This window comes from Thermobia domestica, chromosome 14 (genome assembly GCF_964235325.1).
Source record: "Thermobia domestica chromosome 14, izTheDome1.hap1.1, whole genome shotgun sequence".
NCBI classification, from domain to species: Eukaryota; Metazoa; Arthropoda; class Insecta; order Zygentoma; family Lepismatidae; genus Thermobia; species Thermobia domestica.
This window is the reverse complement of record NC_137467.1, coordinates 112,469,826-112,486,019: the sequence shown is the minus strand read 5'-3', so window position 1 is coordinate 112,486,019 and position 16,194 is coordinate 112,469,826. Positions and strand designations below refer to the sequence as shown.

The following is a 16,194-nucleotide window of genomic DNA, read 5'->3' as shown; positions in this document are numbered from 1 at the left end:
TTGGAGAATTCCAGTTCCCAGGAGAAGTGGTGAGGACATGTTTATGCTATTTTCAATGTATAAAAATACCCGATGTTTATGTTTCGTACGGAAAAACGAGTGAATCTTGGAAATGAATTTTTGAGCAAAGTTAGCACTTGACTCGAATCGGATTTTTATTTTGTAATTTTTACTAAAATGCATGTACCAAGGATAAAGGTTTCAAAATTTGTGACAAAATATGTAGACTAGGAGCCCTTCAAGTTCGGCAGATGGAGCTGGGTATACAAATTCCTTATTGAAAATAAGTTAAGACGTGTTCCAGGGTTTTCGAAAATTTCTTACTAATAAAAATAAGAAACATTTCTGTACTATTTCGATATCGTATTTTGTGTTCTTAAAATAGCGAAAGTGAGGACACTAGTGAAAAGTTTAAATTTTTAAACATGACATGGGTTGATCTCGAAATTTATTATTAGCCCTGCACTTGAAGTGGATGCATGTTCTAAGGAAAGAGGTAAATGTTTAGATGCAGTAACATTGTCTGGAAGGATTTTTTGAAGATAGGTAGCTAACTCTTGTCTTTTCTTTTCGATTTTTTTCGATCACAATGCACAGAATCTTTTCATTTCGATTCAAATACGCATCATAATGAGCTGGAAATATACCTTTCATATATTTACCTTAAACGTATTCTTCCTGCGCTAACAATGTGCATGTCAGCACTGCCGCAAATGCTGGGGGGACGAAGGGCACATGTCCCCCCAATCTTGAACCTGAGGGGCTGTCTGTCCCAATAATCTGACGTGAAAAGTGCTTTTTGGGATAAGTGTGATGATTTGTGTCCGACTGCCACAAAGGAATGTAAGATGAAATTAATTTCTCTTGGCTTTTCCATCTCTTAAAAAGAATCGTATTCTGTAGTATTTCAAACTGAACTTTGTGCTGTAGTGCGTTTAGTAGTTTCATCAATATGTATTAATTCCATTTCCGCTACTTGGGCACAAATTGCAATAAATGCCAGAGGAGAATATGCACCTCTCCTCATGCTTGAAAGTTGTCTCAGCTGTAGGTACGAGCCCAAATTCCGGGGAAATGGGGGGACATGTCCTCCAACATTGGAACTGGAGGCTCTCCCAAAAATCCGATTTGAAAACAACTTTTTGCAAATAAGTGTGATGATTTGTGTCCGACTGCTACAAAGGAAAGTGAGATGAAATTGGTTTATCTTGGCTTTTCCATTTTTAATGAAAATGAAGGTGTGCGACTGTGCATGACGTAACCTGATGTGAAATCTCATCTCCTCCTCTCCCCTAGGATCTAGCACACGAAGAGTATATAGACTACCCAATGTTAATAAAACCCATCTTTTCAGTAAATGCGCATTTAATCTATATGTAGTATCAGCCTAGGCACCTACTCATGCTTCATAAGCTAACTAACTCTATGACCTATGGAACCCGGATGTTCAATGCCGCGTTAACAAAAGCTCTCCACTGACTTTTATCCTTATCTGCGACATCCATCTTAATATTGTTCTCCCATCTGCGCTTTTGTCTTCCTAATGGTCGTTCTCCGGTTGGTCTTCCAGCCAAGACTTTGAAAGCGTTTCTACTTTCTTCAATCCTAGCTACATGACTTGCCCACCTAAGCTTCCTAGACTTGATGATCCTAACAATGTTTGGTAATCTGTATAAATTATGTAGTTCCTCGTTATGAAGTTTCCGCCATTCCCCATTCCCGTTCCTCTTGGGTCCGAATATTCGTCCCAGGATCTTGTTCTCAAATAATTTCAATCTATGTTCTTCCCTCAGAGTAAGCGACCATGTTTCGCAACCATACAGAACAACAGGCATGATTATAGTTTTATATATTTTAAGCTTCAAATTCCTCGACAGAATTCGCGACGACAAGAGATTTTGAACCGAATTGTAACACGAATTCCCTGCTTTTAGTCGACATGTAATTTCTTCGTGAATATGATTTTCTTCTGTCAATATTGATCCTAGATATTTGAAAGTATCCACTTTATCAAAAGTATTATTCAGTATTGTAACGCATTCATAATTTGCTGTATTACGGTCCCGACGCAGTTTCATGTATTTAGTTTTCTCTACATTTACTTCTAAACCCATGTCCTTGGAAGCGTTTAATAAGACCTCTGCATTTCTTTCTATTGTTCTCTCATCATCCCTTATTAAATTTACATCAGTGTACGACAACTCTCATCATCATTTCCCTTATAGCGTATTCCAGGACAAAGTTGAATAATAATGGCGACAACGCATCTCCTTGTTTCAGGCAATCCTCGACGTGAAAGCTCGTGGGCAAAAATTTTCCTCCCCGGATTCATTTAAACATGGCTTAATTAATCTAATTAGCTTCTTCGCTATTCCAAATTCTGTAAGTCCGTTGTCCAATGTTTCTCTTCTAACCGAGTCGTAAGCCTTTCTAAAATCAATAATTAGTTGAGGTACTGGGGTATTCTATTCCCACTTCTTATCGAGTATTTGTCGAATGGTAAATATTTGGTCGATAGTTGATAGATTTCGTCTAAATCCGCACTGATAATCCCCAATAATTTCATCTGCTTATGGGGTCAATCTTGCTAATAAAATGTTTGAAAGGATTTTATAGGATGTTGCGGAAGAGAGATGCCTCGATAATTATTACAGTCAGTTTTGTCACCTTTGTTGTGGATTGGAACAATGATTGATTCTTTCCACTCTTGTGGCAATTCTTCCTTGTTGCAGATAAGGAGAATGAGTTTGTGTATCTTGTTCCACAATTTTTCGCCTCCAGCTAAAATTAACTCAGCCGGAATTTCGTCTATACCTGGAGATTTATGTTTCTTTAATTTCTTTATAGCGATTTTTACTTCTATTTGGTTGGGTTCTGGAATATACAGTTGTGCGGTGTGTATCTCCCTTTCTCCACGCACATTAGTTTTTGGTTGCGTGTTAAACAAATCGTCAAAGAAATCCCTTCCGTCTATTTTAAATGCAGTCTGTATCAGTGAGAACTCTTCCGTCAGCTTTCTTTAGTATAAGCACGAGGTTGATAGCCTTTCTTAAATTCGTTGATCCCTTTATACATGTTCCGAATGTTTTTATTTGTACTATTATCTTCAAGTTCCTTACTTTTAGCTTTCAGAAAATCGCGTTTCTTTGTTCTAAAAGTTGTGGAAGTTTCCCGCCTGATGTCTACGAAATTTTATGTAGTTATTTCATTCGGATCTTGTAGTCAACGCTATTTTTCCTGTTTTCTCTTCTCTGCTAGTTTTATGCATTACTGTCGATCCATGGTTTGTTCCTACGTATTTTCGCGTGTCACAATTTTTCTTTTGAGAGATAATGCTTCATAAGCAAAGAAAAGAATTCAATTGCTAGAATATTTTTCTCCATAATCGTAAGGTTACATCTGTTAACTAAAGAGTATATGACATGCATCAGATTTCTGTAACGATTTCTGTAATGCTATTGACATTATCATAATTTTGCTCAAATAAGTGTATTGTTGCGTCATATATAATTGATATTCTTTCTTCATAGTTTTGGGGAAGTCATTATTTGTATTATTATATTATTATAAAACAATTTTAACGTGGATATTTGTGGATGCCTAATTAGAAACCTACCAGTTATAAATATGCATGTATTCAGATTTCACAACGTGTTCACGGCAGTGATTTGTAATACTGATATGTGCTACTGATATGTACTACTACTTCATCTACATCGCCTAATATATAATATACTCTACAACAGGTTCACCTCAGAAATCAGATTCATCTACCGTAATATGAGTTTAATCCCCTTCCTTAGAATAAGCCTCAAATCTGCCCACCTCCCAATGTTGAAGACAAGCAATGGAGTATTTAGGAATTTGTTTCGAGGGTCTATGCCCAACACAGGAAAGGAAGTGGGCAATTGCCCACCTGAGTTTGAGAATTAAATATATTTTAATTTATGCATAAATTGAAGTTATAATGGCAAGAATTGCAGACCGATAAATCCTATGTGTTATGCTACAAAAATTTAGGAGTGAATCTAACCCTTTATTCTATTCATACAAGAAAAAGGAAGCATCCTCTTGGCCTACCTAATTTCCCGGGCTAACTATTCCCCCGTAAAACATTTCCTTCTTTTAGCAATAACGAAACTATATAATTTTTCCTTTGTTATAATAACTTAAGTCCCATCACGTTGATATCCGCGCAAGTTAGTGTGGAACACCAGTTTCCCTTATCAACTCCTCTTAGTTTTGGTGTTACTGATGACGGCCGACTTGAACCACAACTGACAACGGTCGATAAAGTATGATAGGCGAAATGAAAGTAACATCAAGAAAAAGAAACAGAAAAGGAGAAAGGACAAAAGAAAGATCAAAATGACGTAGTTCTTACATGAAATAAAATTTGACAAATACTGTATTTCTGAACAAAGAGCATAAGAAAATGACATTCTTAGAAATGGTAAGAGGGATGATTATTATTGTACGTGAAATGCGAAAAACTATCACATTTATTTCGGGGGGACCTTCAGCCCGATAGCCCCCTGAATACGCCACTGAAGACGATTCTGCTCCCCTGATCCTTCACAGCATTGTTTTTCAACTTCATAAATATTTTGAGCATTTTGAGCATGGGAACGGTCTTACCCGTCCCCCCCCCTCCCCCAATGTTGAAGACAGATTTGCGCCGATGCATGTCAGGTAGCTCTTAATACTGTAACTAGAAAGAAAAATGAAAAATATATTTGAAAAGAAAAATCCTTTATTAATTAGAAAAACCTTGTAACTGAAATATGTTACGTATTATGGCAATATACATACTACGTTCTGATATTTTTTCATACTTGCAGATAACTTGAAATCAAGTGTTTATAGTCATACACAGTTCATGCTGATATGCAAATTTATCTTGAATAATTTTACAATTTAAAGCAAAATATACTGATATACATTATGATAAACAACGATGAAAGGGGTATAAGGAGTACAAAGAATTCAACTTATTTAAGAAAAAAATAAAACGAACATATACTCGCTGTGCAACGCAATGGAAGATATTTGCAGTTTGCAGAAGAGTAGAATGTTCTACACGTGCATATTTTACTTTTTTTTTTTTTTTTTTTTTTTTTTAACTGATTAAGGTGTTTAACATTAAAAGCACGAAGCAGTTATTTTGATTGCTTCAAGAAATATAATTTCGTATCACTTTTGCAATGTATACGCTAAAGCCTTGAAATTCGTTGACTTTTAATATTTTTGTGCTCACTTGTTGATAGTACTAATAATAAGTTTCTCGTTTTACAGGAGCGCGAGTGTTAATTATACTAGAAGCACGAAGCAGTCATTTTGCCTTATAAAGAGTATTGAAAATTAGTGTTTCTGTTTGTGATTTACTAATGGGAACATTAAACACTTTTTGCTTCTAGGCAAAAGAAAAATTGAAACCTTAAAATTGAAATTTAAGATATCTTAATATCTGCATGATAGTGTGTACGGTAGTTGGTTCAGGTGAACCGTGTACTAATCATATTTTACTCATCCTATTTTGTTTTCCAACATCCTGAAGAATTACTTCGAGTTTTACATGATCTCTCAGAAGATGAGTCTGAAGGAAATAATGACAATTTGCAGGATTGGAGTGAAGGAGATGGAAACTGAAATGATTCTGAAACCTGGTGAGAACATTGTATGTGATGAAGAAGACAACGCCAGTAGTGATGACAGTTTTATTGCTCAAGGTGAAACAATGTGGACAAATTTGAATTTGAGACTAGGTGACCTTGGCCGTAAACTAAGCAGAATAGCAAAGCTCCAGAAACGACAAATTTTGCCAAGCGGCGGGTGTCTCAGGTGCTTTTCTTTTACTATTTGATGAATCAATGATGAGCCATGTCATAAAGTGCACAGTTAGTGATGCACATACGCAACTGAAGTCAACTACACGGACTTACCTCTTTCAGAACTACAGTCTTATTTGGGTCTTATTATCTACGGAGGTTCTACTTGTGCTGCAGCAATACCATTAGGGTCTTGTGGAAAAGAACAACCGGGCCACCAATTTATAGAGCAATGAGTAGGGATAGGTTTTGCGAAATAAAACGAAATCAAACAATGCGAGGTTTGATGAATAGGCAACAAGGACTGCAAGGCTTCAAATTCGTACTCGCGTCGGAACTGCGGAATACGTTTATTGAGAGCTGCATAAAATGTTACAAACCACATGACAACGTGACCGTTGACGACCAACTCTAACCTTCGAAAGTCAGATGTCGATTTTTGCAATATATGCCAAATAAACCCGATAAATTCAAGTTCTGGTTACTTGCCGATGTACAATCAAAATATGTTCTCAATAGCTTTCCGTACGTGGACAAGCATTTGGAACGTTCTCCTGGAACACATATAGGTGAATTTCTAGTGTCTAATTTGACAAATCCTTTTACTAAAAAGGGAATGAATGTGAGATGTAATAACTTATTCACAACAAAGAAACTAGCTTAATCTCTTAGAGCTAAAGGTTGTGCATCCCAAAAGATCTGTATCTCTGTGACGTTTACTGCGATTAGAGTGGTAATACATTGTCTACAAATGTAAGCGGAACAAACGTTTTTGCTGAGTTCCATGCGTAAGTTAGTATCTATTTCCGCGATATCAAAGAAAAAGCCCAAAACTATAACATATTACAATTAGACGAAATTTGGTGTAGACATCGTGGATCAAATGGTGACGAAACACACAATAGGATGTGCGTGTAGACGGTAGTCAATGTACTGTTCCGACACCACTTGACTGTCGGGATAGAAACGAGAGACACTTAAGAGGTGCGGGATAACAATACCAAATTTATAGCAATAAAGCACATACTAAATGGGGGCGACTCCACCACTAGTCTTAGGCGACTAGAACCATGAGCAAAATTAGACAGGGTAACGAATATGAATTTAGTATTAAAATAATTTGAAAATAACCAATGCATTTTCATTGAGAATTGGTAGCAATAATGGCGATAAGGAATGGATGGTAGAGCAAAGGAATAGCAACTAATTTAGAACAGTCTCACCCTGATTCGAAGTAGTTCCAATATTCTCCCTCTTACTCATAGGTGATGTTTAGGCGCTGTCCTCGAAGTTCCAGTGAGTTGCAGGTTGGGTTTTCCTGATGAAGTCCATGATGAAAACTTGTCCGACAATCAACCATGGCATTGAATGCCGGACCCCAACGGCAGGGAGACTCCGATGTGTCTCGCGTCGTGGTTGAGATCCAAAGACGCAGATCGTGCTCTCTCAATTGCTTTTGACCTGACTGTCCCTCTGACGTCAGAATGAGATGATGGTGTCACCACAGAGTTTTCTGAGCGTGGTCGATTACCCAAAACTGACATTGACCAAATCCAGATTTCTACATGTCATCGACTCAACACAAAGTTCTCAAACTTGCTCCTGAAATTGCTATCGTTGACAGGTAAACGAACCAAAAGGAGACTCACCTGAGTCAAAGTACTTACTTCTATATACACTACTTCCTTGTTGTAACATCCTGTCGTGGGTAAACGAACGAAACGAACAACGTCAGCCTGACTATGAGGAGCCAATGAGGTCGAACCAATTGAGAGAAGCAATTGTTCTAAAAAGCAAATTAAAGGCGTCGCGTGTGAGACTGTTAAAGGGTGAAGGTTCTAAAGGTCGCTACCACTGTTTATTTCAAATCACAAGTACAAGACTTCCTAAATAACAGCAAAGCAATAATTAATTTATCTTTTGATGTAAAGCCAGCTAGCGACGTACAACAGAATATTGGTGTTAATAACATCAGGCAGTGAACTCTTGAAGGCTGCTAGGCTTCCATTGATGGCTGGTTGAATTTCCACATGAAATAAAGATGTCCTAGCTTGTCCTTACTTCATATCCCGTAACATGGCCTCCCTTCAAAATGTCGAATCGGAAGGAGTCGAATTCTTGGAGAATCCTGGTTGGTTTTCTTCTACATGGTTGATTTGTCATGTTTGAATTCCTGAATAATATACAGAGAAGCTACCGGAAAGAAAATCAGTATGCAGCAATATCTCCAACGTTTGGTCGAACAGTTGATGGTCAATACCATTGATGACAATGACATTGTATCTGAAGATGAGAATTTCCTTCCACACGCAATCAAAAACAAAGTCAAGTACGATTGTGTAAAAAGCAACAAAACATCTGGCATACGCTCGAAACGTCGAAAGTATGTTTGTGAAAAGTGTACTGCAGGGATCCGAAAGGGAGTTATCTGCGCCAAGTGTAAGTGACTTTGTAATGAACTCCTCGCAGTAAAATACTTTCGAAAGATATAGCAAAGGATATTTGACAATAGACATTAATATGTAAGAGTTGACTGTAATCTTTGTGTTCAAAGTCAGTTGGTGCAATTCGTTTTTAGGTGATACCCAGGAAGATGTTGGGAATGAAAAGTGTTAAAAGTTAGTAGTTAGATTGTGTAAACAAAAGATGAGCGTAATTAAGGTTAGAACGATGGTTTAAGAAATGAAGAGTGTAACTAGGTGATTGTTTAGATGCGTATTTGGTTAATGTCTGAAATAAGCCAGAAGTGGCTGAAGTGGTAGTTAGATTTGTTGTGAGCCATAAGTGGCTGAGATGAGTATATTTGATATTAGCCAAAAGTGGCTGAATTGATTGTATAGTTTTCAATGTTAGTTGCTAAAGTCTTAATTATCTCTGAACCTTAGTGGTTGGATTTGCATACGTTAATGTAACCAGTGATATACAAATACAGTAAATGGTTGAAATGGTTTGGGAATTGATTTGGCATCATAGGTGATTATTAGTAAGAATATAAAAGTTAACACCTTTCTCTGTTTAAATATTTTCACGATACAACACTTGGGTTATTTTCTTATTTTAAAAATACTGATATTAAATTTATTTTATTCATAAATATTTTTAATATTACATATTGATGTAATTAATGTTTATAAATGGAAATAATACCAAATAGTATGCTATCTAGACTTACTTCCAGATGTATCTCAATAGGAGTGGCAATAAATATAGTCATCCTGTGTCACCATTATTTTCTGTTTTAATCAGAAATTTAAGTAGTCAATTTGACTGCTTCGTGCTTCTGAGGAGTTCAAAATTTTCGTGCTTCTACATACTATACTAAGTATCTTTCTTTCCTCCAATTATTGTGAAGCGAATTCTGAGGATCACTGTGACCGTTCACTTTTGTGTGTTGGGAGAGCAATAATGTACTTCAACTGAGAAACTCGTGTGTTAGAAATATCTTGGAAGAAACGTATAATAAATAGTTCACCGTAGTTCACCAGTCAGAAAAGAAATATTCAAATTGCTCCGTTTTAAAAAAAATCAAGTACAAGTGATTTGAATTAAAAAGTCGATTCAAATAAAATCAACAAAGGAGGGCGCGGTGGCTCAGTGGTAGAGCGTTCACCTCCGGTGCTTGGGGTCCCTGGTTCGATCCCAGCTCGCGCCGTGTGGACTTTGTAGTGGACAAACACCGTGCTCGTGGGTTTTCTCGGGGTTCTCCCGTTTCCTCCCACTGTCTTCATTCCACCATTTCGTTCATTACTCATCATCACCGTCTCCTTTAGCCTAACCGGCATAACCGTGGGACGTAAAACTTAAAGATTTTTGAAAATCAACAAAAATGATTTTTTAAAAAGAAAAAAATAATGTTTTATTTTCTAACCCTGATAATATATTTTGTTGAAGATTTCAAATGAAAACATGCTGTTAAACAGAATGAATATTGAAATTAAATTCCGAAATATATCTTCCGTATTTATTATGTTTGATTTGCTTAGCACGCAGCCAAAAATTAATGTGCGTGGAGAAAGGGAGATACCACACAACCGCATATTTCAGAACCTAACCGAATAGAAGTAGAAATCGCTGTAAAGAAATTAAAGAAACATAAATCTCCAGGTGTAGACGAAACTCCGGCTGAGTTAATTTTAGCTGGAGGCGAAAAATTGTGAAACAAGATACATACACTCATTCTCCTTATCTGGAACAATGAAGAATTGCCACAAGAGTGGAAAGAATCAATCATTGTTCCAATTCACAAGAAAGGCGACAAAACTGACTGTAATAATTATCGAGGCATTTCTCTTCTGTCAACATCCTATAAAATCCTTTCAAACATTCTATTAGCAAGATTGACCCCATACGCAAATGAAACTTTTGGGGATTATCAGTGCGGATTTAGACGAAATCGATCAACTATCGACCAAATATTTACCATTCGACAAATACTCGAAAAGAAGTGGGTATACAATACCCCGGTACATAAACTATTTATTGATTTTAGAAAGGCTTACGACTCGGTTAGGAGAGAAACATTATACAACATTCTTACACAATTTGAAATACCGAAAAAGCTAATTAGATGAATTGAGATATGTTTAAATGAATCCCAAAGTAAAGTTCGGGTAGGAAAATTTTTGTCCGCTTTCACGTCGAGAATGACCTGAAACAAGGAGATGCGTTGTCGCCATTATTATTCAACTTTGTCCTGGAATACGCTATAAGGGAAATCAAAGATAACAACCAGGTGCTAGGAGCTTTTTCGTGGCTAAGCGGTTAGCGTACGCGCCTTTGGCGTGGGAGACCCGGGTTCGATTCCCGGCAGGAGCTCATGTGGTTCGGATTCCACGTTAATCAGTAGTTTCATGTCTCATATAGCCTCGCTGCTGAACGGGACGCTAAACTAAAATCAACTCAACTCAACAACCAGGAGCTAGAGTTGAGTGGTGTTCACCAGCTAATGGCATATGCTGATGATGTGAATTTAATAGGGGATGATATGAAAACAATAGAAAGAAATGCAGAGGTCTTATTAAATGCTTGCAGGGACATGGGTTTAGAGTAAATGCAGAGAAAACTAAATGCATGGAAGTGCGTCGGGACCGTAATACGGTAAATTATGGATGCGTTAAAATATTAAATAATACTTTTGATAAATACTTTTAAATATCTAGGATCAATATTAACAGACGAAAATCATATTCACGAAGAAATTAAATGTCGACTATAAGCAGAGAATTCGTGTTACTATTCGGTTCGAAATCTCTTGTCGTCGCGAATTCTGTCGAGGAATTTGAAGCTTAAAATATATAAAACTATAATCATGCCTGTTGTTCTGTATGGTTTCGAAACATGGTCGCTTACTCTGAGGGAAAAACATAGACTAAAAGTATTTGAAAACAAGATCCTAATACAAATATTCGGACCCAAGAGGAACGGGAATGGGGAATGGCGGAAACTTCATAACGAGGAACTGCATAATTTATACGGATTACCAAACATTTTAAGTTCATCAAGTCTAGGAGGCTTAGGTGGGCAGATCATGTAGCTAGGATTGAAGAAAGTAGAAACGCTTTCAAAGCCTTAACTGGAAGACCAATCGAAAAACGACCATTAGGTAGACAAAGGCGCGGATTGGAGGACAACATTAAGATGGACCTCTTAGAACTAGGAATCCAAAGTAGAAACTGGATCCAGCTGGCTAAGGATAAAAGTCAGTGGAGAGCTTTTGTTAACGCGGCATTGAACCTCCGGGTTCCATAGGCCATAAAGTAAGTTAGTATTTACTATTCTTACAATTTTGTATTCTTTTCAGAATAACTTACGTGTATGCTGTCCACACTCATAACTCACTTGTGTGCCAGTAGTCATAATTTTTCGTCGTAGAGTCCGAAATGGAATACTTTGTGTTATGGCAAGACACTGGCTGAGCAGTTTCCTGCTTGGAGGATTGTTTACATCTTTAATGCTATATTACACCTTGATGGGACACAATGGTAAGTGCAATATCCGAAGATAAAATACAATGAAACGTATTCCTTTATGCTGTTTTTTATACTTTAAAGTAAATGATGAAAGGTAGATTTCACTATGTTACTGTCACTTAACAAAGCTTTGTAAAGAAAAGGGATCTCGTTCTTAAAGGATTGTCTAGCAAAGGGACCTAATATGTTGGAACTTATTCCTGCCATTCTCATGAATTTTAGAAAGAAAGGAATAGGTGTTGTTTCGGACATAAGAAGAGCCTTTTTACAAATCTCTATTAATCCAGCAGATAGCGATTACTTACGTTTTTTGTGGTGGCAAGATTATAATAAACAGGTGATTAAAGTGTTTCGACACCGCAGGATAGTTTGTGGAGTTAACTGTAGTCCCTTTCTTTTGCATGCTGTGATAGACCACCACTTGAAACAATACAATTATCCTTATAGTAATGTAACTGAAATGCTTAAAACTTCCATGTATGTTGATAATTGGGTAACATCCGTTGATTCTGAAAATGAATTGAAAGAGTTTATTGAACAAGCAACGAATATTATGGCTGAAGGAAAATTTGAGTTAAGAGGGTGGGAGCATACTTCCTTGTGTAAGGAAGAACAGAAATGTGTGCCAATATCTGTTCTAGGTTTATTATGGGACAAGCAAGATGATGTTTTATTTTGACATAAAATTAAGTGAGAAACCTCCTGAACAAGTAACGAGAAGAGTTGTTTTGTCCTTTGCGCAACGAGTGTTTGATCCCATTGGTTTCAGTTGTCCTGGTACTCTTTTTCCAAAACTCTGGTTACAAGAAACGTGGAAAGAAAAGTTGAGTTGGGATGCTAAATTACCGGAAGAAACAAGCAAACAGTTTCTTAAATGGTTAGAAGAACTTACTTTGTTAAGGACTGTGAAAATACCTAGGAGTGTTTCGTTTGTAGACATAGAATCTTCTAGTTTACACATATTCTGTGATTCATCTAAAATGTCCTATGCTGCAGTAGTGTTTTTGAGAACTGAAGTTAATGGCACTGTTTCAGTACAATTATTGCAAGCTAAATCGAGAATCGCGCCACTGAAGGGTATCACTATACCTAGATTAGAATTACAGGCATGTTTCATAGGAGCTCGTTTAGCAAATTTTGTGAAAACAGCAATGGGTTTTCAAAAGATAAAATAATATTTTTGGACGGATTCGTCTACAGCCTTATGTTGGATACAGAGTGAAGGACCATGGGCAACATTTGTTAATAATAGAGTGAAGGAAATACGCAATTTAACAAATGTAGAAGATTGGCGTCATATTTCAGGGCGACATAACCCGGCGGACCTGCCTTCACGAGGATGTTCAGTTAGTAAACTATTAGAATCGCAATGGTGGGAGGGTCCCCAGTGTCTCAAGCAAGAAGAAACAGATTGGACTCGATCTACTGTCATGACAAATAAAGAAGAAGTAAGTGCTGAAAGAAAAAGGGGATTGGTGATGAGCATGAGAGTGAAGTAGATCCGTGGTACTGTACCTATTTTTCGAAGTATTCAAAGATAGTAAGAATGGCACAATGGTTGCCCAAAGATAGTGCTGTGGCCCAATGGTTGCTTGGATTATTCGATTTTGTCACAATGCAAAGAAATCAAACGAACGAGTTTGCGGAGAGCTGACAGCTATTGAGCTTAATTCAGCAGAACGAATTTTAATCAGGAACGTACAAGACGAAAGTTTTTCAACTGACAGGAAGTCCGAATTGAAGTCTCTTGATATTTTCCAGGATAAGGAAGGTATTTACCGAGTAAAGACGAAGCTAATAGAACGTCAGGATGAAGAAGATTTTAAGTTCCCTATGATTCTACCTAGTAAACATAAATTAGTGAAATTGCTGATTTTTGAGCAACATGTCAGTGTGAATCATGCTGGTGTTAAGTGTAGTATTGACTTCTCTCAGAGAAAGATTTTGGATTCTCAAATGTATAAGGACGGTAAAAAGGATTCTTGCTCAGTGTGTTAGATATAAACGACATGAAACAAAAGGGATTCAGTGCATGCCCGCTCCGCTACCTGAAGAGCGAATACGAGATGCTTCTCTATTTGAAGTGACTGGTGTTGATTTAAGTGGCCCTCTTATTTTGAAAGATGGTACAAAAGCTTGGATTATCCTATTTACGTGTGCTGTGATAAGAGCTGTCCACCTTGAACTCACCACATCTTTGTCCACTAAGAGTTTCCTGCTTGGATTTAGAAGGTTCATTGCTCGGCGAGGACGTCCGAAAATTGTGTTTAGTGACAATGGGACAAATTTCGTAGGCGGAAGTAATTTGCCCAATGAAGTGGACTGGAATGAAATACAAAGAGAAGCTTCGGTAAGAAGAATCGAATGGAAATTCAATCCGCCTACAGCAGCATGGTGGGGTGGTTTCTGGGAGAGACTTATGCAGATTGTCAAAAGGCTTCTAAGGAGAGTATTGGGACGTGCATCTCTACAGTATGAGGAGTTACTGACTATTGTATGTGATTGTGAGGCTACCGTAAATTCAAGACCTCTGACTTATGTTTCTGATGATCTACATGATCCCATTCCTATTACACCTGCAATGTTCTTGCAAGATATTTCTAATGTAGGTGTACCAGATTTAGATAATTTGGATCGTTTTTATTTTGACAAATTTCGACATCAACAGCATTTGAGAGATACTTTAAGGAAACGCTTCCGGAGTGAATATTTAAGTCAATTGATACAACGGCCTGGGAAGACATACTTGTCAAAACATCAAGAAAGGTGATGTAGTTCTGTTGGAACTAGACGATAAGAAAATAGTGTCTTGGCCCTTGGCTAGAATCATTGATGTGTATCCTGGTAGAGACGGACTGTACAGAGTTGTTCGCTTGAAAACTTCATCAGGAGAGATGATTCGACCCATTCAACGGGTGTTTCCTTTGGAAGTAACTTCCGATGAGGAATTACCTGCAGAGAAAGTTAAAAGGATTTCAAGTCTACCTAAAGTTGTGTAACCACAAGGAGTGGTAGGCAAGTGAAATTCCCTAAGAAATTTTTAGATTAAGAATGTACCTTATGCAATATATATTTTGTTTGATTAATGTATTAATCAGAGGTGGGAGGATGTTAAGTTTGTAGCAAGAGGTGAGAAACTTTTGTAACAAGAGGTGATAAACTTCACTGTGTACTAGTCTGTGGTTTTTTAGTAGAGAATAAAGGAGGCAAAACGCAACAGGTTAGAGGAAGATTAAACGGGTAGTTTAATTCTGTTCCTAACAGCCTATTTGAAGTAAAATATGCAATTTTATAATTTAGAAAATACTTTCTGTGGATAGTGTGCTCGGCGACGCCGTGCGACGTTATCTCTCAAACATTTGACGAGTTTAAGGCCAGAGGTGCCTATACCACCAGTAAATATGTAAATACATTAGTAAAGCTATTAGTATTATTTCATACATTAGATGGCGACACAAGTATTATTCGGTAAAATTTGGCTTTCCAACAACAGTAAGTAGTTTAGTTCCGTCGTTGCTACTCTTCAAATAAGCATTCTGTAGAATCAAAACCAGCAATAGCGTGAAAATTCTTGTCAAATTTAAGAAGCTTAATGCTCGGAGTTCCGAGGACTGTCTAACCCTACTATTTCAGGTGCTGAATTTAAACTTCCGTACTGATGGAAGTGTCGATGTACAGTAAAGAAAGTTGCATTTTCGGAGAAAACCCGTCATGAAAAAAGTGCCATGGAAATTCGAGCAATTGAACACACAAAGCATCGGAAGTGAATACTTCAACAATGAAACTATTTATTTTAAGCTAGAAGATATTTAATTTCACTCAAGACATTTTGAAACATTTACTTTATAAAATAAGAATTATCTCTTTGTTAAGGGGGCAGACTACTAAATAGTTTTCAAAAGCTAACAATTTTTCTTTTGCCTGTTTAAGTGAAAAAAGATAATGAAAGGTAACTTGCCACAATAATGGATAATGTTATTCTGCACCCGAAAATACGAATCGGAAGAATAATCAGTGTTGCCAACCATATAAATTACAGTGTGACCAAAATTTGAATTACCCAAAAATCTAGGTTAAGGCAGGGACTAGAAAAATGAATTCATCGGTAATTGATGACGTATCATGTTATCTGTGTTCCTTGTTAACTACTTTTTAAAGAATATTTGTATTTATTTTCTAATAACTTATTTATTTAAAAGGTAGTTAAGAAGGAACACAGATAACATGATACGTCATCAATTACCGTTGAGTTCATTTTTCTAGTCCCTGCCTTACCTAGATTTTTGGGTAATTCAAATTTTGGTCACACTGTAATTTCTATGGTTGGCAACACTGATTGTTCTTCCGATTCGTATTTTCGGGTGTAGAATAACATCTATTATTGTGGTAAATTACCT

At 37.0% G+C, this 16,194-nt stretch overlaps 1 protein-coding gene across 4 annotated transcripts in view; it reads left to right on the top strand.

Moving 5' to 3' along the window:
- LOC145670289 (xylosyl- and glucuronyltransferase LARGE1-like) overlaps window positions 1–16,194 on the top strand; it is a 290,539-nt gene that overhangs the window by 59,192 nt on the left and 215,153 nt on the right. For 3 of the 4 annotated variants that reach the window (XM_081738742.1, XM_081738740.1, XM_081738741.1), the window contains one exon: window positions 11,629–11,809. The exons of the other annotated variant lie outside the window; for it this stretch is intronic. In XM_081738742.1, coding sequence (XP_081594868.1) covers window positions 11,725–11,809 — 85 coding nt within the window. In that variant the 5' untranslated portion in view covers window positions 11,629–11,724. The remainder of the gene's footprint in view (window positions 1–11,628; window positions 11,810–16,194) is intronic. 4 annotated transcript variants of the gene reach the window in all.